The following is a 22,742-nucleotide window of genomic DNA, read 5'->3' as shown; positions in this document are numbered from 1 at the left end:
TCGCTCAGGGTCCGCGTGAACTAGATGCCCTCAAAGCAAAGCTGATTAATGCGCCCGAAAGCAGAAAAAGATCAAATGGTAAAATTTTTCTGAAGGGTAAGTTGATCTGAACGAACAAGTTCCGTAATACACTTCCCTTTATGTAAAGAAGAGATTGCATCTTATCTACAAAACTAAGTTTATTTCAGAGCTTGTTCGTTAAGAAATTCTTCCTTTCTTTAAAGCAGTTTCCCCAATTTTTTTATGCCTTGGGGCCTTACAATTATCTGAGAGGTCGGTGGACCACAGGTCGGAAATCCTGGTTTTAAGGGAAGGGTTCTATGTTATGTATGGGTATTTAGGATTTCCTCTTTCCATAGAAGCAACTGCTTCCTCAGATGAATTCAACCTGAGTGATTGTATTGTAGCTAGCTTTTACCCGTTATAGTGGACCAATCTCAGGTTGACTGACTGCCCATCAGTATCTTCAGTAATCTTTTCTTTCTTTTTCAATCTTTTTATTATTATTATTATTATTAATATCAATATGATAAGATTAATACATAGATAGTGGGATTACAAACTTACAAGTTTAAACTGAACATGAAAGGATACACAAGCAATAGTTACAATATAGTTAAGTCTTCCCAAATCATGAATGATACAAATATCATATAAACAAAGCAAAACTTGGTATATCATATATATGTAAAAAAAAAACAGAAAAGAGAAAAAGAAAAAAAAAAGTTTAACCCTAAGGAAAAGTAATCTAACAACCTAATAACTAATAAAGAGAAAAAAAGGAAGAAAAAAAAATAATGAATAATGGGCTGTTTATAGTATCTATAATAAAAAAAATACAAAATCATCAGTGTCGCCAACTCCGATCCTCATGATATGTATAATCAAAACCGGATAAACGAATAGGTTTGGAACAGGGTCAAATTACATCATATGAAAATATTGAATAAATGGTCTCCATGTCTTTTAAAATTTAATAGAAGGGTCAAATACAACACTTCTAATTTTCTCCAAATTTAGACATAACATAGTTTGAGAAAGCCAATGAAATATGGTAGGGGGATTAATTTATTTTCAATTCAACAAAATAGATCTTCTAGCCATTAATGTAAGAAATGCAATCATTCGACAAGCAGAAGAAGATAAATGGATTGAGCCCATCATTGGTAAACCAAAAATTGCAGTAATAGGATGAGGTTGTAAATCAATGTTCAATACCTTGGAAATAATATCAAAAATGTCTTTCCAATATTTTTTCAAAAGCGGACCTGACCAAAACATATGAGTTAAAGACGCCATCTCAGAATGACATCTGTCACATATAGGATTTATACAGGAATAAAAACGAGCCAATTTATCCTTGGACATATGAGCCCTGTGCTCAACTTTAAACTGTATTAATGAATGTTTAGCACATATAGATGATAAATTGACTAATTGAAGAATTTAATCCCAATTCACAATAGGGATAGTAAGGTTAAGTTCTCTTTCCCAAGGATGATCAGCATTTGCAACAGAGATGACTATGCACTTCTTTAACCAGAGGGTGGTGAATCTGTGGAATTCTTTGCCACGGATGACTGTGGCGGTGAAATCATTGGGTATATTTAAAGTGAAGGTTGATGGGTTCTTGATTAATCAGGGCATGAAAGGTATGAGGATGAGGCAGGAGAACGGGATTGAGAAGAATAATAAATCGATCATGTTGGAATGATGGGGCAGAATCGATGGGCTGAATGGCCCAATTCTGCTCCTATGTCTTATGGGTGTCAATGAAGTTACCAGAGTGTTGTAAGATCCTCTCTGCTATACTAATGTTAAAATAATTATGCTAACCTGGTCGGCTCCATCTAGGAATGTCAACCAACCGCGATTTACTTGCTCTAATTCTTTGGAAATGCCTGTTGTGGATCATTGTTTGCAGCTAAGAACTCCAACACAAGATGGCAGTGTTGAAAGGAATGAACACCGAACATCCCTTGTGAAGAATGTCTTTACAAACAAGGGCGTGTGGGATACTGGGATAACAGGTGCTTTCCACATCCTGCCGCCAAACCCTCCCCACGCAATATTCCCAGCGTTCTTTTTCCCATTATTTCACATAGGCCTGCCTGAGCTTCAGTACGTCTATGACTACGTGCACGATTGCAGACATGCAGATAGTTGAATTGGGGAGGCTAGAATGTGGAAGAACGTTGCGATGCACGGTCGTGTGTGCTCAGATATATGCTTGTGATTTAACTGCATGCATGCTCGTATGCAGAGGTACGCTGGTTATTGAGAACTATGAGTAGGGCAGCTGTGCAGCAGTGAATGATTTTAATATGCACTGAACTGCCTCACCACATTATAAACATCACGATGGAGTGTGGTCTGAGAGACTGTTGCTGCCTCTCCTCCCAGAAGCTTGGGGAATCGTGGCCTGGCTGCATGAAGGAGAGCAGAACTGACTTTTAACTTCCATTCTGCAGATATTTGTGGTAACAGAAAATCTACTCTAGGAATGTGTTTATCTCTCTGTACTCTGTGAGTAAAGTGCATGGAACTGCAATTAAATCTATTTAATTAGATGGATTTGAAGAACATTCTGCTCATTTCACTGAGGGCATCTACTGGACCAATTTACCAGTACCCTGAGACCTCATCCTTAATAATCAACTCTGACATCTTCCCAACACCCAGGTGAGATGAACTGGCCTACAGTTCCCTTTTCCTTTCTCTCTCCTTTCTTGAAGAGTGGAGTGACATTGGCAATTTTCCCATCTTCCGGAACCATTCCAGAATCCAGTGATTCTTGAAAGATCATGCCTAATACCTCCACAATCTCTTCAGAACTCTGGAGCGTACACTATCTGGTCTAGGTGACTTATCTACCTTCAGACCTTCCAGCTTTCCAAGAGTCTTCTCTCTAGTCATGGCAGCTTCACACACTTCATGACCCCTGTCATGGAGCCTCCACCTTCCTGCTAGTGTCTTCCACAGTGAAAATGGATGCCGAATGATTGCTCTGTTTCTTTACTATTTCCTAGCCCCCCATTACTACCAGTCCAGCGTGATTTTGCAATGATCCAATATCCACTCTCACCTCTCTTTTACACTTTATGTATCTGATGAAACTGATGGTATTAAACTCTTTAATATTATTGCTTAGCTTACTTCTGTTTTGCATCCTGACCTTCCTAGTGATATTCTTATTGCCTTCTGTTGCTTTTTAAAAGCTCCCCAACCCTCTAACTTCCCACTAATTTTCACTCTATTGTATGCTGTCTCTTTGGCTTTTATGTTGGCTTTGACTTCTCTAGTTAGCCATGGTTTGTTATCTTTCCTTTAAAGTGCTTCATCCTCTCTGGGATGTATATATCCTCAGTTTTCTGAATAGCTTTCAGAAATTCCAGCCATTGCTGCTCTACTGTCAGCCCTGCCAGTGTTCTTTTCCAATCAATTCTGGCCAACTCCTCTCTCATGCTTCTGTAATTCCCTTTACTCCACTGTAATACTGATACATCTGACTTTAGCTTCTCCTTCTCAGATTTGAGGGTGAATTCAATCAAATTATGATCACTTTCCCCAGAGGTTTCTTTTACCTTAAGGTCTCTAATCAATTCTGGTTTATCGCACAACACCCAATCCAGAATAGCTGGCCTTCTAGTGGGTTCAACCAGCAGCTGCTCTAGAAAGCCCTCTTCATAGGCACTCTGGAAATCCCCCTCTCCAGTAATCCAGCACCAACTTGATTTTCCCAATCTAGCTGCATATTGAATTCCCCCATGACTGTTGTAATATTGCCTTTCTGCATGTATTGCATTGAATCTTATGCTTTCTGGGAGCAAAGTGAACAAACTTTAAATGCAACTTATCAATGTTTTGAATTTTGCTGTATGCAGAACGTCATATATGATCTTTTTGAATAAGTTTACTTATCTCTGAAATGTTGTGACTGTGCTCCTGTTGTGCTTTGGACAATGGAGAAATCAGCCCAGAGATGGGTCTCTAGTGAGGCTGTCAATTTTGCTCATAGCCCACCAGTAATTGTACCACAATCATTCTCAGTCTAATCAGAAAAACAACACTTTGTAGGTATTATAATTTCATCTAAAATCATAGAGAAGTTCAGCATGGGAACCATTGTGCAAATGCAAATATAAATAAATAGCAATAAATAAGGTGAACATGAAGTAACAAGGTAAAGTTTGCTTAAAGTGTGATCATTGGTTTTGGGAACAGCAGAAAGAGAATGAGTGTCGTTTTGTTCTATAGCTTGATGGTTGGGGGGTAGCAACTGTTGTTGAACTTGGTGGTTCACGTTGCAGAAACTCAATGCAACTGTTGTTTGAACCAAACATTAGAGTGTGGAAGAAATGTGATCTAAATGACTTTGACCATAGAATGATTGTTGGTGCCAGATGGGGTGGACTGAGTATATCAGGAACTGCTGGTCTTTGGGACTTTCACTCACAACAGTCTAGAGAATGGACCAAGAAACCAAAAAACATCCAGTGAGAAGCTGTTCTGTTTGTGAAAACGTTTTGTTAATGAGAGAGGTCAGAGGAGAATGGCCAAATGGGTTCTTGCTCACAGGAACTCCAATAACCATGTGTTACAACAGCGTTGTGCAACTGAGTATCTCTGAATGCTAAGCCTTGAAATAGATTGGCGATAGCTGCAGAGGACTATGAACATACAGTCAGTCGCCTCTTTATTAGGTCGAGGGTTTACCTAATAAAGTGGCCACTGAGTGCATTGTAACCTGTGATCAAATCCTTAACGTATGTGCAGTAGCTGTTTCTAGGCTATTATTCGTGAGTTGGAACGTGAATGATGCCAACGCTCATTCTGGATCTGGCAGCTAACAGGGCACCTGAAATCGGGGGCCTTACTGAGAACATAAGGGCACACTTCCACTCTGACCATTTGGGATTGCTTTTAGTTTAACACCACATTCCCTGGAAGGGAAGAGAGGGAGTCAATCTGAGTGAAGAAATGGAATGAGGAATTGCTCCTAATATGGTTAAAGAGTTGACGGTGAAAGAAGCTGTGTACTTTAGTGTGAGGCTTGTCACAGTTCCATTTGTGCGACAAAGTGCATGTTCCATTTGTGTTTCAAAGTGCACGTTCTGTGTGGTTTATGGCAACTAACAACTTAAAATTGTTGGGTTTTGGGTGCAGATATTGTTCATTCTCTTTGCAAAGCACAACGTCACAGTGAGAAATGACTGATTTACACCATTATGTTTCTGGTGACTGTCAAACGTCCATTTACCCAAATACTAAGTTAATTTAACATTTTAAAGATTCTCTCCACATCCTCTTTTCTTCCTGCCGCATTCTACCACCTACCAAGTTTGTATGTGGAGAGGATGTTTCCTCTGGTTGGGGCATGTAAGACCAGAAGGCACAGTTTCAGAATAGAAGGACGCCTTTTAAATGGAGATGAGGAACAATTTCTTTATCCAGAGAGAGGTCACTCTGAGCAATCCGTTGCCACAGGTGGCTGTGGATGCCAGGGCATTGGGTGTATTAAAGTCAGAAGTTGATACGTTCTCAGTTAGTCAGGGAATGATGAGATATGGAAACAAGGCAGGCGATCGGGGCTGAGAGGGAAAGTAGGTCAGCCATGATGAAATGGCAGAGCAGAGTCAATGGGCCAAATGGCCTAACTCTGTACCTATATCTTATGGCCTTATGGTGTAACACTAGGAGCAGTCACTGCAGGCTATTCATCTACTATTCATCGAGTGATGCTTGATTCCAGACTCTCTTGAGAAGTGCTTAAAAACCTGAGTCCCCATGGTCAGGTGCCCTCAACACTGAGGTTCCCCATTTCCAGAATCCTCCATAAAACTGGGTCCTTTTCAAAGCCCTTTCCTTCTCCAGATCCATTCATCACTCTCTGCCAACTCAGCACTACAATTTGCTCACTCTGACCGAGTGAACCTGAATTTGCAACTCTCCCTTCAATAAGAATGACTCCTGCAATGTCATCAAACCTGCTGACAACGATATGTGTGTCAGTGCTCGTGCAAATTACTCTCTCCTGGACACTTGCTGATATTTCCAACAGGATCACGACCCACCACTGAGCATCAGGATTTCATCTCTCATGGGAATCCCTGATATATTTCCCTCGAAGACTCTATTTACCCTCCAGCGTTAGTTTTATAACTCACAGTTTGTTTCTAATACTTCCCCACAAGCCAACGGATCACAGATGCTTGTGACACCTCTGAAGCCCTCTGCTGCTTTGACTGTTTCTTCTTTCCTGGTCCCATAATGTCTCTCAGCATCTCCATTGCACACCAGGATAGATATTCATCCACTCAGATATTTTGAAACCATTCTGTTCAGGAACCTTGCCACTCAAGCTGAATCATTTCCCCGAACCACAGGAAGTAGATGAACTTCTTCTATTACAATTCCTTAAATAAAAAAGAACAGTTGCTTAAATACAGCAGCTTCAATGATATCACTTTGTGCTCCATTTCTTGCATGATTATGAGGAAGCAAAATTGTTTGATGACTCTGTGTGATGTTTTGAAACTTCAAAATATTAAACTAATTCAAAAGCGAACAAGAGCTGAGAGATATATCTTAAGTTTGTTCTTTTACTTCAAAGGAGGCGCACACATACCATGTGATGACGTATGCAATTTATGTAATTTACACAGAAATTAAAATTAATTATAATAAGAATCCTTAATCAATCAATATATATACAAGAGTTCTCAACTATTACAGAGTATTAAATACATATGAGGTCTGCAATATGTCCACCACTTGAGATCAGGAGCATTATCAACCCCTGTCCACCCCTACAGATATTTTTTTCCATTCTGAGATAATTATACAGCAGAATATACAGACCCACAAACCTGGATAATGTGCAAGTGGAGAGGATGTTTCCATTAGTAGGAGAGATTCAAATGATCTTGTATCGAAGGGCACATTTTCAGAATAAGGGGGCATCTCAGTAGAACTGGGATGAGGAATTTCCTCAGGCAGAGTGTGGGGAATCTGTGGAATTCATTGTCATACAGGGCGGTGAAGGTCAAATCATCGAGTGCATTTTAGATAACGATTTGTAGGTCTTTGATTGGGGTTAAGGGTTATAGGATGAAGTTGGGAGAATGGAGTTGAAAAGAGAAACTCAGACATGCTTAAGTAGTGGAGCAGACTCACTGGTCTGACTAGCCTAATTCCAGTCCAATACTTGATGCTTCTCTGGTCCTCCACGGAAAGGCAGATGCTTCCTGATGGAGTGTCGGGGTGGGTGTAGGTGAGGTTGTGTGCTGCACATTGAGTTTCTGAAGTATGGGCATGAGCTTCTCAGTTCCATCCCGAAAGCTCCTTGTGTACTGTGAGCAGCTGTAGGCCGGGGGTTCCCAAAGTCAGATGGCACCTTGCATTTGTTGAATGAGGCAGTCACGTCCGCAGTGACCGCAACAACACTGGGCGAAGGCCGAAGACCTTCAGTGAAGTAGAAATGGAAGATGGCAATGAAGGATTGTCTGGAGCATTGCAACACAAGGCTTGAATTCAGATTGCATGGCTCAGCACAAGGACTGGGAGCTTCGAAGGTTTAAAAGGTACATTTAATGTCAGAAAAACGTATACAATATAACCTCCTGAAATACTTTTTCTTCGCAACCATTCACGAAAACAGAGGAGTGCCCAAAGAATGAATGACAGATAAATGTTAGAACCCGAAAGTACCCCTCCCACGCGTAGGCAGCCCCAAAGCAATGAACACCTCCCCCCCTCCTCCACCAGGAAATAAAAAGCATCGGCGCCACCTACTGAGCACTCAAGCGTGCAGAAAAGCATCAGCAAAGAAACAGACTCGCAGCACCTCAAAGACTACTCGTTCATCCGGTATTCGGTATACCACAGTCAGTCTCTCTCTCTCTCTCTCTCTCTCTCTCTCTCTCTCTCTCTCTCTCTCTCTCTCTCTCTCCCTCTCTCTCTCTCTCTCTCTCTCTCTCTCTCCTCTCTCTCTCTCTCTCTCTCTCTCTCTCTCTCTCTCCTCTCTCTCTCTCTCTCTCTCTCTCTCTCTCTCTCTCTCTCCTCTCTCTCTCTCTCTCTCTCTCTCTCTCTCTCTCTCTCTCTCTCTCTCTCTCTCTCTCTCTCTCTCTCCCCCCCCTCTTTCCCACCCCTCTCCCTCTCCCTCTCCCTAATAAGGGAGAAAGCGATATCTCCGTTTGGCAGCGAGAGGGGAGACATAACAAGCGACTCGCTGATTTGTGATGTTTGAAGTCCGGTTGCGTCGCTTTTTCCGAGCTCTGTGCCCAAAGAACTGGGGTCTCCGGCCACACAGCCGGCAGCCAGCTCGCTGCTTTCGATCTTCCATCTCCCGCGACACCGGATTCCTGCAGAGGCACCGACCTTCGGTCAGCCCGTCTCCAGGGCCACGAGATCCCGGAACTCCGAAGGCGAGCTAACTCTCTTATGCTGCATCCCTGACATATCGAATAGCGGGCAGTCGTGACACCCCGAGAGCCGTTCCCGAGGTCAGCGTGTAACTCCAGGTCAGGATCGTGAAAAGGACCCCGAAAGGGGAAAATAGAGATATTGAAGATGGAAACAGAGCGGTTCCGAAGATGCCAGCAGAAGCGCCATTGTCTCCTGTTCAGGATAACTCACAGGCTATATGAGGGAACGATAGAGGTGCAAGTGGTGCCGCTGATCTTCAACAGGCTCGTGCTTCCATTGGTTAAATAATCTGCCTGCAGGGCTGCTCTGATACTCTGGGAGACCCTTTAGAATCTGAAGTAATTCCCAGATTGAGATCAGCAGGAGTGCCCGGAATTCTGGTCAGCAGGTACTGTACCTGCAGTATCCTTCCGCCCACAGTGGCCAGTGGACAATATGGACTTTTGCCTGAAACCCAATACACACTCAGTGGCCACTTTATTAGATACACCTGTCTCCCGCTCATTAATGCAGATATCTATTCAGACAATCATGTTCAAATTTCAAAGTAAAATCTAATATCAGAGCTCATACGTGTCACCACACATACACAATCCTGAGATTCTTTATCCTGCGGGCATACTCAACAAATCTATAGATCACTTAACTGTTAACAGGACCGATGAACAACAGACTCTGCAAACTGAAATATAAGTACAGCAAACAGCAATCTCTAACGAGAACATGAAATAATAAGATAAAGCGTCCTTAACGTGAAATCAGTGGTTGTGGGAACACTAGAAACCTGCTGGTAAGGGCAGTGTGGCCTTTCTTGAGAAATTTACTCTCCCCCTGAGTTTTTTTGATCTTGAATTCTTTTGGAATGACTTTCGTGCATCATTTGTTTGCAGCATAGAACTCCAACACAAGATGGCAGTGTTGAACTCAACATTCCGTGTGAAGAATGCCCTTACAAACAAGGACGTGTGCGGTTCTGGGACAGCAGGTTCTTTTATCGCTCCCCCCCACCGCCCCCCCCCCCAGAATCCAATCAAAATGTTTCTGGTGACCTTAGTACCATTATTTTCCACTTACGCATGCGGATAGTTGCATTGGGGTGAGGTGAATGTGGAAGAACGTTGTGATGCATGGTTGTTTGTGCGTGTGCGTGCTCACATATATATTTGTGCCTTAAGTGCCTGCATGCATACGTATGCCAGGTATTTATTACTATGAGTAGGGCAGCAGTGAATGACTTGAATACAGACTGAATTGCCTCACCACATCCCAAACACCATGATGGAGAGTGGCCCGAGCAACTATTGCTTCCTCCCCTCCTACAACCATGATAAACCATGTCCAGGCTGCATGAAGGAGAGCAGAAATCACTTTTAAACCTTCATTCAGCGGATCCTTGCGGTAACAGAAAATCTGCTCTGGCAATACTGTTGTCTTTCTGTACTGTGTGATAAAGTGTACGGAACAGCAATTCTGTATAATGAAGGAGATGGATTTGAGTAATATTCTGCTCAGCTCACTGAGGGCACCTGTTGGACCAAATTACCAGTTTATGACAGGAACTGGAGTAGGGTGGGCTTCCAAAGGGGCAACTTTAGTTTAGGTAGAGAAGGTGCATTTCAACTGAATTGGGACTGCTCTCTGAATAATAAAGAAAGTTTCATAGCTTTGATCGGGCTATAAAATGGTTTATGTACCTAATATCGAGTAGCTATTACATTCTGTTAATCATGCTGGATATATTTCATTGAGTTAAATCTTACAGCACTGCTAATAAACTTTGGACACAACTTACTGATGTTTCTGCGTTTTGCTGTATGAAGATATTCTCATCTTTGAATAAGTTTTCTTGTCTCGGAGACGGTGACTGTGTTTACTGTGGCGTTTTGAGCAATGGACAATTCAGCCCAGCAACATGTCTCCATCGAGGTAGTCGATTCTGCTCACAGCCCACCAGTAATTATTATAACAATCGTCCTAGGACTAGTCAGAAATACAACTGCTTTGTAGATATTTTATTGTCATGTAAAATCAGAAACATAGAAACGTACAGCACAGAAAACAGGCCCTTTGGCCTACCTATTGCGTACTAAACCATTTAATCTCCCTATTGGCATTGACCTGCACCGATACCATAGCTTTCCACAGCTCTACCATCCATGTACCTATGCTAACTTCTATTATACGTTTAAATTGATCTTTCATGCCCCACTTGTGCTGGCAGCTGGTTCCACACTCCCACGACCCTCCGAGTGAAGAAATCCCCAGCCCCCATTCCCCTTAAACTTTTCACCTCCCCCACCTTAACCCAGGAAATCTAGTTGCCGTCCCACCCAATTTCAGTGAAAAACCATTCCTGCATTTACTCTATCTATATCCCTGGTGTTCAGAAATAACGGAATTCGAATACAATGCTGTGTTTTCGCCGAATCTAGTATCTGGTTAATGCGCTGTCAGATCCCATTCGGGGTGATCACTTCCCCAAACCAGAGGACGTCTCTATCACATTTCCTGAAAATAAAAAAAGAGTTTGTTAAACAGAGCACCTTCACTGATATCAGGTGATGTTCAGAGAGGCATCTCCACGTCCAAAGACAATCAAAAACTGCTGAAATTGAAAATAAAAAGAGACCGACATACTGAAGCATAAGCTCTTCTGTCAATAGTTGACATGCTGGGAGTTTCATTCGTTTTCTGATTTTAATTCCTATTCAAATGCATTTTGATATGAATTGTCGTCAGGAGATTTTGTAGAAATAACTTCAATTACAGAGTGATATAATTTTTGGGGTTGATTTCTATTACAGAACAGCCCCCCCCCTTATAAAGAACATATCATATTACAGTACAATGTTGGCGACATTTTAATCGACTTTGAGATCAGTCTAATCCTCCCCTCCTGCATAGTCCTCCATATTTCTGTCATCCATGTGCCTGAAATGCCCCTGATGTATCTGCCTCTACCGCCAAACCCGGCAGCGACTTCCTCGCACCCAACCTCGCTGCGTAAAAAACTCTGACCCTGGCATCCCCTTATACCTCCCTCCAATCAGATTAAAATTATGCCCCATGATTAATTAATTTTTAATGTAAACTTGTTCAAGCACTCAACAACAAAACAAAGTACTGCAGAATTTCAAGCCTGGCAATAAAAACTAAATGTATTTTATTGTTACTTCATTTGAATGATTATGCTCCTAGTTTTTCCGGAACATTGTCAATGATTTGACCGCACAACTTATTGGTGCTCTTGACTATTTCACCCCGCCCATATACTCCACCCACAGGAGAACAAACTCATACGACGAAGACCAGCTTGTGCAACTTCGAATGAGTTCGCTCTGCTCTGAAACATTTTGACTGTGCGGCCGCTTTTTTGTACAATGGCGAACTCGACCCCGGAATGTGCTCCTGATGAAGATGTTAACTCTTCCTACAAACTCTTCCTACAACCCGCCCGTAATTATCGTCACATTCATCCTCGGGATTGTTGGAAATACGGTTGCTTTGTGGATCTTTTGTGCTCATGTGAAGTCCCGGAAACCAAATATTGTGTATTCACTGAATCTGATGATTGCCGACACTCTGTTAATGTGCTGTCTACCCTTCCGAGCTGATTATTTTCTCCGAGGGAAGGAATGGATTTTTGGTGATGGACTGTGTCGACTGAACATTTTCATGGTTTCCCTGAACCGGATTGGCAGCGTCTTTTTCCTCATGGTTATTGCGATCGATCGTTACTTTAAGGTGGTCCATCCACTCCACAAGGTAAACAAGATCACTACAAGGTGTGCGGTGATGATAGCAGGCGGTCTGTGGATTGTAGCGGTGGCTATTTGTTTGCACTTGCTGTTCGACAAACATGACTTCAAACAACACAACGTGAGAAACTGTGAGCTTTTCAGCATTAACAATGCTCTGAGTCCCACAGCAGTTTGGACTGACTTTATTTTTATATTCTTTCAGTTTCTTTTGCCAGTTTCAGTTATCCTCTTCTCTACGTCCTCCATCATCTGGAGGTTACGGCAGATGGAAACTGGAATGCGGGCTAAATATAAGCGAACTGTGAAACTTGTGACAGCCGTGGCTGCAGTTTTTGTCATTTGCTTCTTGCCCACCAGTGTTGCTGTGGTCGCGGTTTTGGTCACTAACCTAAGAAGACCCTTCGACTGCAAGACGCATCACACAGCAGTGAATATATTTTACAATACGCTGTTTATAACGTATCTGAACAGTGTGGTCGATCCCATTATTTACTATTTTTCTACTTCGCAGTTTCAACATGCTTTAGAGAAGGCTCTACTTCGTCTTAATTTAAGCTCTTCCAGATCAGCCACTGAACCCGGAACATCCTAGGAGGAGCAGACTGCTGGTCAGCAAACGAGCTCTGTAACAGCTCAGGGTCCGCGTGAACTAGATGCCCTCAAAGCAAAGCTGATTAATACGCCCGAAAGCAGAAAATGATCAAATGGTAAAATTTTTCTGAAGGGTAAGTTGATCTGAACGAACAAGTTCCGTAATACACTTCCCTTTATGTAAAGAAGAGATTGCATCTTATCTACAAAACTAAGTTTATTTCAGAGCTTGTTCGTTAAGAAATTCTTCCTTTCTTTAAAGCAGTTTCCCCAATTTTTTTTATGCAATGGGGCCTTACAATTGCCTGAGGGGTCGGTGGACCACAGGTCGGAAATCCTGGTTTTAAGGGAAGGGTTCTATGTTATGTATGGGTATTTAGGATTTCCTCTTTCCATAGAAGCAACTGCTTCCTCAGATGAATTCAACCTGTGTGTCTCCATTGTAACTAGCTTCTACCCGTTATAGTGGGCCAATCTCAGGTTGACTGACTGCCCATCAGAATCTGCAGTAATCTATTCATCCAAGAACAACCCTACCTATGGACTTTCAGTCAGAAGGAAAGTGATGTTAGGAGTTGCTGGGATGGTGCCAAACTGCATGCACCCATATCGTGATGGTACTGGAACCGGATTCTAGAAAAAAGCCTATTCTAGTGAACTGGAGGCAGGAACCGAGCGCTGGTTCGAAATTAGAGAATTTATTTTCAGTAGATAAAATTGAAATCTGGAATGAAGAGGGGATGTCAGTATTGAAGAAGGATGATCAGGATTTGCAACAGAGATGACTATGCACTTCTTTAACCAGAGGGTGGCGAATCTGTGGAATTCTTTGCCACGGATGACTGTAGAGGGCGTCGGAGGAATCTGCGTATTCTGGGATTGCCTGAAAATACTGAAGCTGGCGATCTGTTAAAATTCTTTTCAGATATGCTGTATTCACTTTTCAATGAGACCCTGGAAACTAGCCCCTTAATCGACAGAGCCCTCAGAATTCCATTCTCTCGCCGTTCAGCTGAATTACGTCCTCGAGCAGTTGTACTTTCTTTGCATTATTACACGACTAAAGAAGCTATTCTTCGGGAAGCCAGAGAGAAACGGAAATTACTCTTTAAATCAACACACATTGGTATAGTTGAAGATTATCCCTCCGAAACCTTTGCCAACAGAAAGAAATACCGAGAAGTTATGAGTGAAATGTATAAATTAGATTTAAATCCCTCCCTTCGCTTTCCAGCAAAGCTGATAATTTTCCGTGAAAAATCTCAACCATTGAGAATCTTGTCTCCTCACGAGGGATGGGAGTATATTAAAAACCTTAAAGTTAAGCCTACTGAATAAAATATTAAAGTTACATCGATTATTCAATAGCCAATTTTGAAGTATCTGTTGTATGAGTTGTTTATGGAGCTTTTGAGTTAAGTACATGTTATACCTTTTCACTCTCTGGTATGGGACGTAGTCGATTTAATTTTGTTTTTTACCTTATTAATAATTAGTACATATATAACTGTATTGTAGGGAACGTTTATAGTATTGTACTTTAGTGGTCCGTGTAGGGCCTGTTGTGTATTAATCTTTTTATTTGTTTCAATACTTATAGTTTTAGATCTGTTTTGTACATATATTCATTTATTTTTATTTTTCGAGAGAAAGAATATTCTTTGTAACATTATTTACTCGGATTTATTCTTTCTTTTGAATATGTGTTTAAGCTACTTTAGCTGATTCTAAGATGGCCGTGGTTGATTATGTTTTTATTAATGTTAGACACAACATTATAGTAGTTGAATTCTGTTTGTGCCTTTTATTATGGCTATTTTCCGTGGGATTTTTGTTTTTTTTTATATATGGAGGGGCAAGTTGGAGAACAGGGTCAAAGGTGATTAGTTAGCATGGGACCAGCCTATTGGTTCCTTCCTTTCTATCTATTGGGCGGGGGGAGGGGACAGGGGTCTATTACAGTTGGTTTTTTTCTTGATTGGGCAGTTCTTTTGATGGATTTCTCGTTCGTAAATGCGTCACTCCTTCCGTTTGTACCCGCGCCTTTTGGTTTAATCTGTACTTGCGTAATATTTCTTTTATATAATATTAAACTCAATTTTAAACATGGATATTAATAAAATTAATATAATATCTTGGAATTGGAACGATGTCAATCATCCCATTAAGCGTAAAAAGATTTTTAAGAAATTAAAAACACTTAATGCTGATACTATTTTTGCGCAAGAAAATCATATACGAAAACAGGATGGGGATAGATTTTTTTGCTTTTGGAAAGGTTCTCTTTTTCACTCACTGTCGGATAGTAAAACAAGAGGCGTTTCTATATTTCTTAGTCCCAAAACCCCTTTTGCACACCTTAATACTATTACTGATTTGATTGGAAGATATTTAATTGTTACTGGTTTATTATGCGAGCAAAAGGTAGCTCTGGTGTGTGTATACGCACCTAATGTAGATAATTCTGATTTTTTAGAGAAACTTTTTTCAGAGTTCCCGAATCTCAATGAATATAAACTGATCATGGGTGGTGACTTTACCTGTTGCTTAAATCCTGCGATTGACAGGTCATCAACCAATCCGTCGCTTCCTAATAAAGCGGCAGCTTGTATTAACTCTTTTTTTATTAGAATATGGCCTTGTCGATATTTGGAGATATAAACACCCCAGTGATAAAGATTTCTCCTTGTTTTCACACGTCCATCACAAATATTCTCGAATTGATTACTTTTGTTTAGATACACGTCTGTTAAACTCCATTGTTGAATGTGCGTATGACATCATTGAGCTTTCAGATCACACGCCTTTAAAGTTAACCCTTAAGCTCCCGGATAGATTTTTGAAAATCTCACGGTGGAGATTGAACCCCGTTTTGTTACAGGATCCAGCTCTTGTCAATTTTATTAAGGAGCAAATTTCTATTTTTTTGAATTTAATACAACGGAAAGAATGTCAAATCTGCTTATATGGGACACCTTGAAATCATTTTTAGGGGACAGATAATCTCATATTCAGCAGCCTTGAGAAAGAAAACTAAAGCGGAATTGTCAGTGCTTATTAATAAAATTAAACAGATAAAGCGTATTCAGTTAAACCTACTGAAGACCTATATAAAGAAAGGGTCGAACTTCAATCACAGTATGATTTACTTCTGACCTTTCCCATTGAACAGCAATTTTTTAAATCTAAAAGTTTATTTTATATACATGGGGAAAAATCTGCTAAACTTTCAGCGGGTCAGTCAAAGGCTGGGATGGTCAGACGACAGATTTTAAAAATTCGCCGACCAGATAGAACAGAAACTTTAGATCCTTATGAAATTAATAAGATATTTATGGACTTTTATTCTAATCTTTATAAATCTGAATTCTCTGATAGTAATATCACTATGAATAGATTTTTGCAAAGGTTAAACATACCTCAAATTTCGATTCAAGATGCTGATATGTTAGATGCACCTATTAAACAAGAGGAGATAGCCAAGGCTACATCCGCTATGCAATTAGGTAAAGCTCCGGGACCTGATGGTTATACGGTAGAATTTTATAAGACCTTTCACGAAACGCTTATACCACATCTTCATCAAACGTTCACTGATTCTACATCTTCTGGGAACCATCCTAAAACTTTTTATGAAGCACTAATTTCATTGATTCCATAAAAACGGAAAGACCCACTGGAATGTGTATCCTATAGACATATTTCTTTACCGAATGTAGATTTTAAAATCCTCTGTAAGATTCTAGCAAATAAGCTTGAGAGTATCTTGCCTAATGTTATCTCAAACGATCAAACAGGATTTATTAAAAATAGGTAGTCACATTTTAATATTCGAAGATTATTAAATATCATTTATTCCCCTTCAACCAAAGAATCTGAATGTATTGTATCTTTGGAGGCAGAGAAAGCCTTTGATAGGGTGGAGTGGCCTTATCTATTTCAGGTTTTGAAGAGGTTCAATTTTGGTCCAGGATTTATCTCCTGGATTAAATTGATTTATCATGGCCCGGTAGCTGCGGTTCTCACTAATAACCAAAAGTCTCCTTACTTTAGATTATATAGAGGTACCCGTCAGGGCTGTCCCCTTAGCCCTTTATTGTTTAATTTGGCTTTCGAACCACTTGCTATTGCTCTTAGGGATTCGAATTCTGTGCAGGGTATTAGGAGAGGGGGTAAATTACATAAAGTTTCCTTATACGCGGATGATTTATTAGTTTACATTTCAAATCCTAAGAAATCTATTCCTTCTATGTTATCTATATTTATGGAATTTGGTGCTTTTTCTGGATATAAACTTAATTTACACAACAGTGAGTTATTTCCTATTAATAATTATTTTGATCAAATACCTTTTAATATTGCCAAAAGCCATTTTACTTACCTTGGTATCAAAATTACAAAAAATTTTAAAGACCTATATAGGTATAATTTCTTCCCTTTAGTTGAATATACTCAACAGGCGCTTTCCAAATGGTCACCTATGTCAATGTCATTGATAGGTCGAATAAATGCTATAAAAATGGTTATTCTACCGAAATTTTAATATATATTTCAAGCAGTTCCCTCTTTTGTTCCAAAAACATTGTTTGATAAAATAGACTCTCTGATTTTGTCTTATGTTTGGAATAATAAAAGCTCTAGAGTGAATAAACTTTTATTGCAAAAATCAAAAAAAGATGGAGGGCTGGCTTTACCAAACTTTAGATTTTATTATTGGGCAATTAATATTCGCTATATTACTTTTTGGATTTATGATATAGACGATCAAGAACACCCTTCATGGTTACAGCTGGAGGAAAATTCAGCACTGGGGTTTTCGTTAGCTTCTTTATTAGGAGCTCCTCTTCCCTTTTTGTTCTCCAGAATAGGTAAACAAGCTCTTAACCCTATTGTTAAACGTACTTTAAAAATTTGGTTTCAATTTCGTAGATTTTTTGAATTAAATGATTTTTTTTACTTTCTAGTAATATTTATTCTAATTTCTTTTTTAAACCATCAACTTTGGATAAGGCTTTTCTAACATGGAAAATTAAGGGAATGAAAACGTTTTTAGATTTGTTTTTACAAGACAGTTTAATGTCTTTTTCACAGTTAATGGATAAATATGATATCTCCAATACACATTTTTTTGAGGTATTTACAGGTTAGGAATTTCTTACGTGATTTTTTTACCAAATTACCCCTTGATCTGCTCTTCAAATTTGACTTATGTTATTTTTCAGTTTAACCCTTTTCAAAAATGATTAATAACTATCATTTATAAACAGTTAATAAATGCTCGCACATCGTCTAATGATAGGGTTCAATGCTCCTGGGAAGTAGAACTTCAACATTCACTCTCAGATAACCAATGGAGTAAAATTTATTATTTAGTTAATTATTCATCTATCTGCGCACACCATATTTTAATTCAGTTTAAGATAGTACATAGGGCCCATATGTCCAAAGATAAATTGGCGCATAGTTTTCCTAATATATGCCCTATTTGTGATAGATGTAATGCAGAAGTGGCTACTCTAACCCATATGTTTTGGTCGTGTGTAAGTTTAAATAATTTTTGGAGGGATGTGTTTGGAATATTATCTAAAGTTATAGATATGGATGTTCAACCTAATCCACTGACAGCAATTTTTGGGATTTTCCCAGAGGAAGCAAGCAAAGTGTCTGCCTCCGCCCAACATGTGATAGCTTTTTCAACTTTACTGGCTAGGAGAGCTATTTTGCTACACTGGAAAGAATCTAACTCAACCGCTGTTTTCTATTGGCTCTCCTCCATCATGTCATGTTTAAGCTTGGAGAAAATTAGAAGCCGGACATTTGATACATCTTTTGATTTTGAACAAGACTGGCGACCCTCTATTCAATATTTTCAAATGATTTAATTTATCTTTATTTATTTATTTTTCTTTATTCTCTTTGGAGAATATCCTTGTCCATGAAGGTTCGGAGATGACTGGAAGGATGTGTTTTTTTTTTCTCTCTCTTTTTAAAGTTTATCCTCATTTGGACTGCCCAATCTTTCTTTTTCTTTCACTCTTTTTTGTTTTAGTTTAGTTAGTGGGGGTTTTCTTTCTCTATCAATAAAATTTCCAATCATTTTTTACGACTGCTATGAGGAGTTGTAATTTCTCTCTGCCCATTGTATATATAACAGCATAATATATTACCTATTTGTGTTTGATATTATATGCTTTTTGTCTTTCATATTGCTGTTTATATGTCTTTTATATTATCTACTTGTTAAACTCCTCTTTCGATTTGTATTTGTATATTCTTTATTTGAAAATCAATAAAAACGATTGAAAAATGAAATGAAATGACTGTGGCGGTGAAATCATTGGGTATATTTAAAGTGGAGGTTGATGGGTTCTTGATTAATCAGGGCATCAGAGGTATGGGGATGAGGCAGGAGAACGGGATTGAGAATAATAATAAATCGATCATGATGGAATGATGGAGCAGAATCGATGGGCTGAATGGCCCAATTCTGCTCCCATGTCTTATGGGTGTCAATGAAGGTACCAGAGTGTTGTAAGAGCCTCTCTGCTATACTAATGTTAAAATAATTTAGCTAACCTGGTCGGTTCCATCTAGCAATGTCAACCAACCGCGATTTACTTGCTCTAATTCTTTGGAAATGCCTGTTGTGGATCATTGTTTGCAGCTAAGAACTCCAACACAAGATGGCAGTGTTGAAAAGAATGAACACCGAACATCCCTTGTGAAGAATGTCTTTACAAACAAGGGCGTGTGGGATACTGGGATAACAGGTGCTTTCCACATCCTGCCGCCAAACCCTCCCCACGCAATATTTCCAGCGTTCTTTTTTCCATTATTTCACATAGGCCTGCCTGAGCTTCAGTACGTCTATGACTACGTGCACGATTGCAGACATGCAGATAGTTGAATTGGGGAGGCTAGAATGTGGAAGAACGTTGTGATGCACGGTCGTGTGTGCTCAGATATATGCTTGTGATTTAACTGCATGCATGCTCGTATGCAGAGGTACGCTGGTTATTGAGAACTATGAGTAGGGCAGCTGTGCAGCAGTGAATGATTTTAATATGCACTGAACTGCCTCACCACATTATAAACATCACGATGGAGTGTGGCCTGAGAGACTGCTGCTGCCTCTCCTCCCAGAAGCTTGGGGAATCGTGGCCTGGCTGCATGAAGGAGAGCAGAACTGACTTTTAACTTCCATTCTGCAGATATTTGTGGTAACAGAAAATCTACTCTAGGAATGTGTTTATCTCTCTGTACTCTGTGAGTAAAGTGCATGGAACTGCAATTATATATATTTAATTAGATGGATTTGAAGAATATTCTGCTCATTTCACTGAGGGCATCTGCTGGACCAATTTACCAGTACCCTGAGACCTCATCCTTAATAATCAACTCTGACATCTTCCCAACACCCAGGTGAGATGAACTGGCCTACAGTTACCTTTTCCTTTCTCTCTCCTTTCTTGAAGAGTGGAGTGACATTGGCAATTTTCCCATCTTCCGGAACCATTCCAGAATCCAGTGATTCTTGAAAGATCATGCCTAATACCTCCACAATCTCTTCAGAACTCTGGAGCGTACACTATCTGGTCTAGGTGACTTATCTAGCTTCAGACCTTCCAGCTTTCCAAGAGTCTTCTCTCTAGTCATGGCAGCTTCACACACTTCATGTCCCCTGTCATGGAGCCTCCACCTTCCTGCTAGTGTCTTCCACAGTGAAAATGGATGCCAAATGATTGCTCTGTTTCTTTGCTATTTCGTAGCCCCCCATTACTACCAGCCCAGCGTGATTTTGCAATGATCCAATATCCACTCTCACCTCTCTTTTACATTTTATGTATCTGACGAAACTGATGGTTTTAAACTCTTAAATATTATTGCTTAGCTTACTTCTGTATTGTATCCTGACCTTCCTAGTGATATTCTTATTACCTTCTGTTGCTTTTTAAAAGCTCCCCAACCCTCTAACTTCCCACTAATTTTCACTCTATTGTATGCTGTCTCTTTGGCTTTTATGTTGGCTTTGACTTCTCTAGTTAGCCATGGTTTGTTATCTTTCCTTTAAAGTGCTTCATCCTCTCTGGGATGTATATATCCTCAGTTTTCTGAATAGCTTTCAGAAATTCCAGCCATTGCTGCTCTACTGTCAGCCCTGCCAGTGTTCTTTTCCAATCAATTCTGGCCAACTCCTCTCTCATGCTTCTGTAATTCCCTTTACTCCACTGTAATACTGATACATCTGACTTTAGCTTCTCCTTCTCAGATTTGAGGGTGAATTCAATCAAATTATGATCACTTGCCCCTGAGGTTTCTTTTACCTTACGGTCTCTAATCAATTCTGGTTTATCGCACAACACCCAATCCAGAATAGCTGGCCTTCTAGTGGGTTCAACCAGCAGCTGCTCTAGAAAGCCCTCTTCATAGGCACTCTGGAAATCCCCCTCTCCAGTAATCCAGCACCAACTTGATTTTCCCAATCTAGCTGCATATTGAACTCCACCATGACTGTTGTAATATGGCCTTTCTGCATGCATTGCATTGAATCTTATGCTTTCTGGGAACAAAGTTAACAAACTTTAAATGCAACTTATCAATGCTTTGAATTTTGCTGTATGCAGAACGTCATATATGATCTTTTTGAATAAGTTTACTTGTCTCTGAAATGTTGTGACTGTGTTACTGTTGTGCTTTGGAGAATGGAGAAATCAGCCCAGGAATGGGTCTCCAGTGAGGCTGTCAATTTTGCTCATAGCCCACCAGTAATTGTACCACAATCATCCTCAGTCTAATCAGAAACACAACACTTTGTAGGTATTATAATTTCATCTAAAATCATAGAGAAGTTCAGCATGGGAACCATTGTGCAAATGCAAATATAAATAAATAGCAATAAATGAGATGAACATGAAGTAACAATGTAAAGTGTTCATAAAGTGTGATCATTGGTTGTGGGAACAGCAGAAACAGGATGAGTGTCGTTTTTGTTCTAGAGCTTGATGGTTGGGGGTAGCAACTGTTGTTGAACTTGCAGAAACTGAATGGAACTGTTGTTTGAACCAAACATTAGAGATGGGAGGAAATGTGGTCTAAATGACTTTGACCATAGAATGATTGTTGGTGCCAGATGGGGTGGACTGAGTATATCAGGAACTGCTGATCTTTGGGACTTTCACTCACAACAGTCTAGAGAATGGACTAAGAAACCAAAAAACATCCAGTGAGTAGCAGTTCTGTTGGTGAAAACGTTTTGTTAATGAGAGAGGTCAGAGGAGAATGGCCAAATGGGTTCTTGCTGACAGGAACTCCAATAGCCATGTGTTACAACAGCGTTGTGCAAATGAGCATCTCTGAATGCTGAGCCTTGAAATAGATTGGCTACAGCTGCAGAGGACTACGAACATACACTCTGTCGCCTCTTTATTAGGTCGAGGGTTTACCTAATAAAGTGGCCACTGAGTGCATTGTAACCTGTGATCAAATCCTTAACGTATGTGCAGTAGCTATTTCTAGGCTATTATTCGTGAGTTGGAACGTGAATGATGCCAACGCTCATTCTGGATCTGGCAGCTAACAGGGCACCTGAAATCGGGGGCTTACTGAGAACATAAGGGCACACTTCCACTCTGACCATTTGGGATTGCTTTTAGTTTAACACCACATTCCCTGGATGGGAAGGGAGGGTGTCAGTCTGAGTGCAGAAATGGAATGAGGAATTGCTCCTAATATGGTTAAAGAGCTGACGATGAAAGAAGCTGCGTACTTTATAGTGAGGCTTGTCACAGTTCCATTTGTGGGACAAAGTGCCTGTTCCATTTGTGTTTCAAAGTGCACGTTCAGTGTGGTTTATGGCAACTAACAACTTCAAACAAACTCATTCGACGTAGACCAGCTTGTTCAACTTCGAATGAGTTTACTCCGCTCTGAAACATCTTGACTGTGCGGCCGCTTTTTTGTACA

At 40.1% G+C, this 22,742-nt stretch overlaps 1 protein-coding gene across 1 annotated transcript; it reads left to right on the top strand.

Annotated features, from left to right (window-relative positions):
- Window positions 1-11,844: 11,844 nt before the first annotated feature.
- On the top strand, window positions 11,845-13,292 carry LOC140738924 (hydroxycarboxylic acid receptor 2-like). The gene has a single exon (XM_073066939.1). It carries the CDS (start codon window positions 11,845-11,847, stop codon window positions 12,778-12,780), a length of 936 nt encoding a protein of 311 aa, XP_072923040.1. The 3' UTR covers window positions 12,781-13,292.
- The last annotated feature ends 9,450 nt before the right edge of the window (window positions 13,293-22,742 follow it).

The sequence above is a fragment of the Hemitrygon akajei genome, chromosome 14 (assembly GCF_048418815.1).
Source record: "Hemitrygon akajei chromosome 14, sHemAka1.3, whole genome shotgun sequence".
Classification (NCBI taxonomy): Eukaryota; Metazoa; Chordata; class Chondrichthyes; order Myliobatiformes; family Dasyatidae; genus Hemitrygon; species Hemitrygon akajei.
This window is presented reverse-complemented; position numbering and strand designations above follow the sequence as displayed.

Excerpts from the sequence above, each read along its gene's own strand:
- LOC140738924 (XM_073066939.1), top strand. The coding sequence starts at position 11,845 with ATGTTAACTCTTCCTACAAACTCTTCCTACAACCCGCCCGTAATTATC.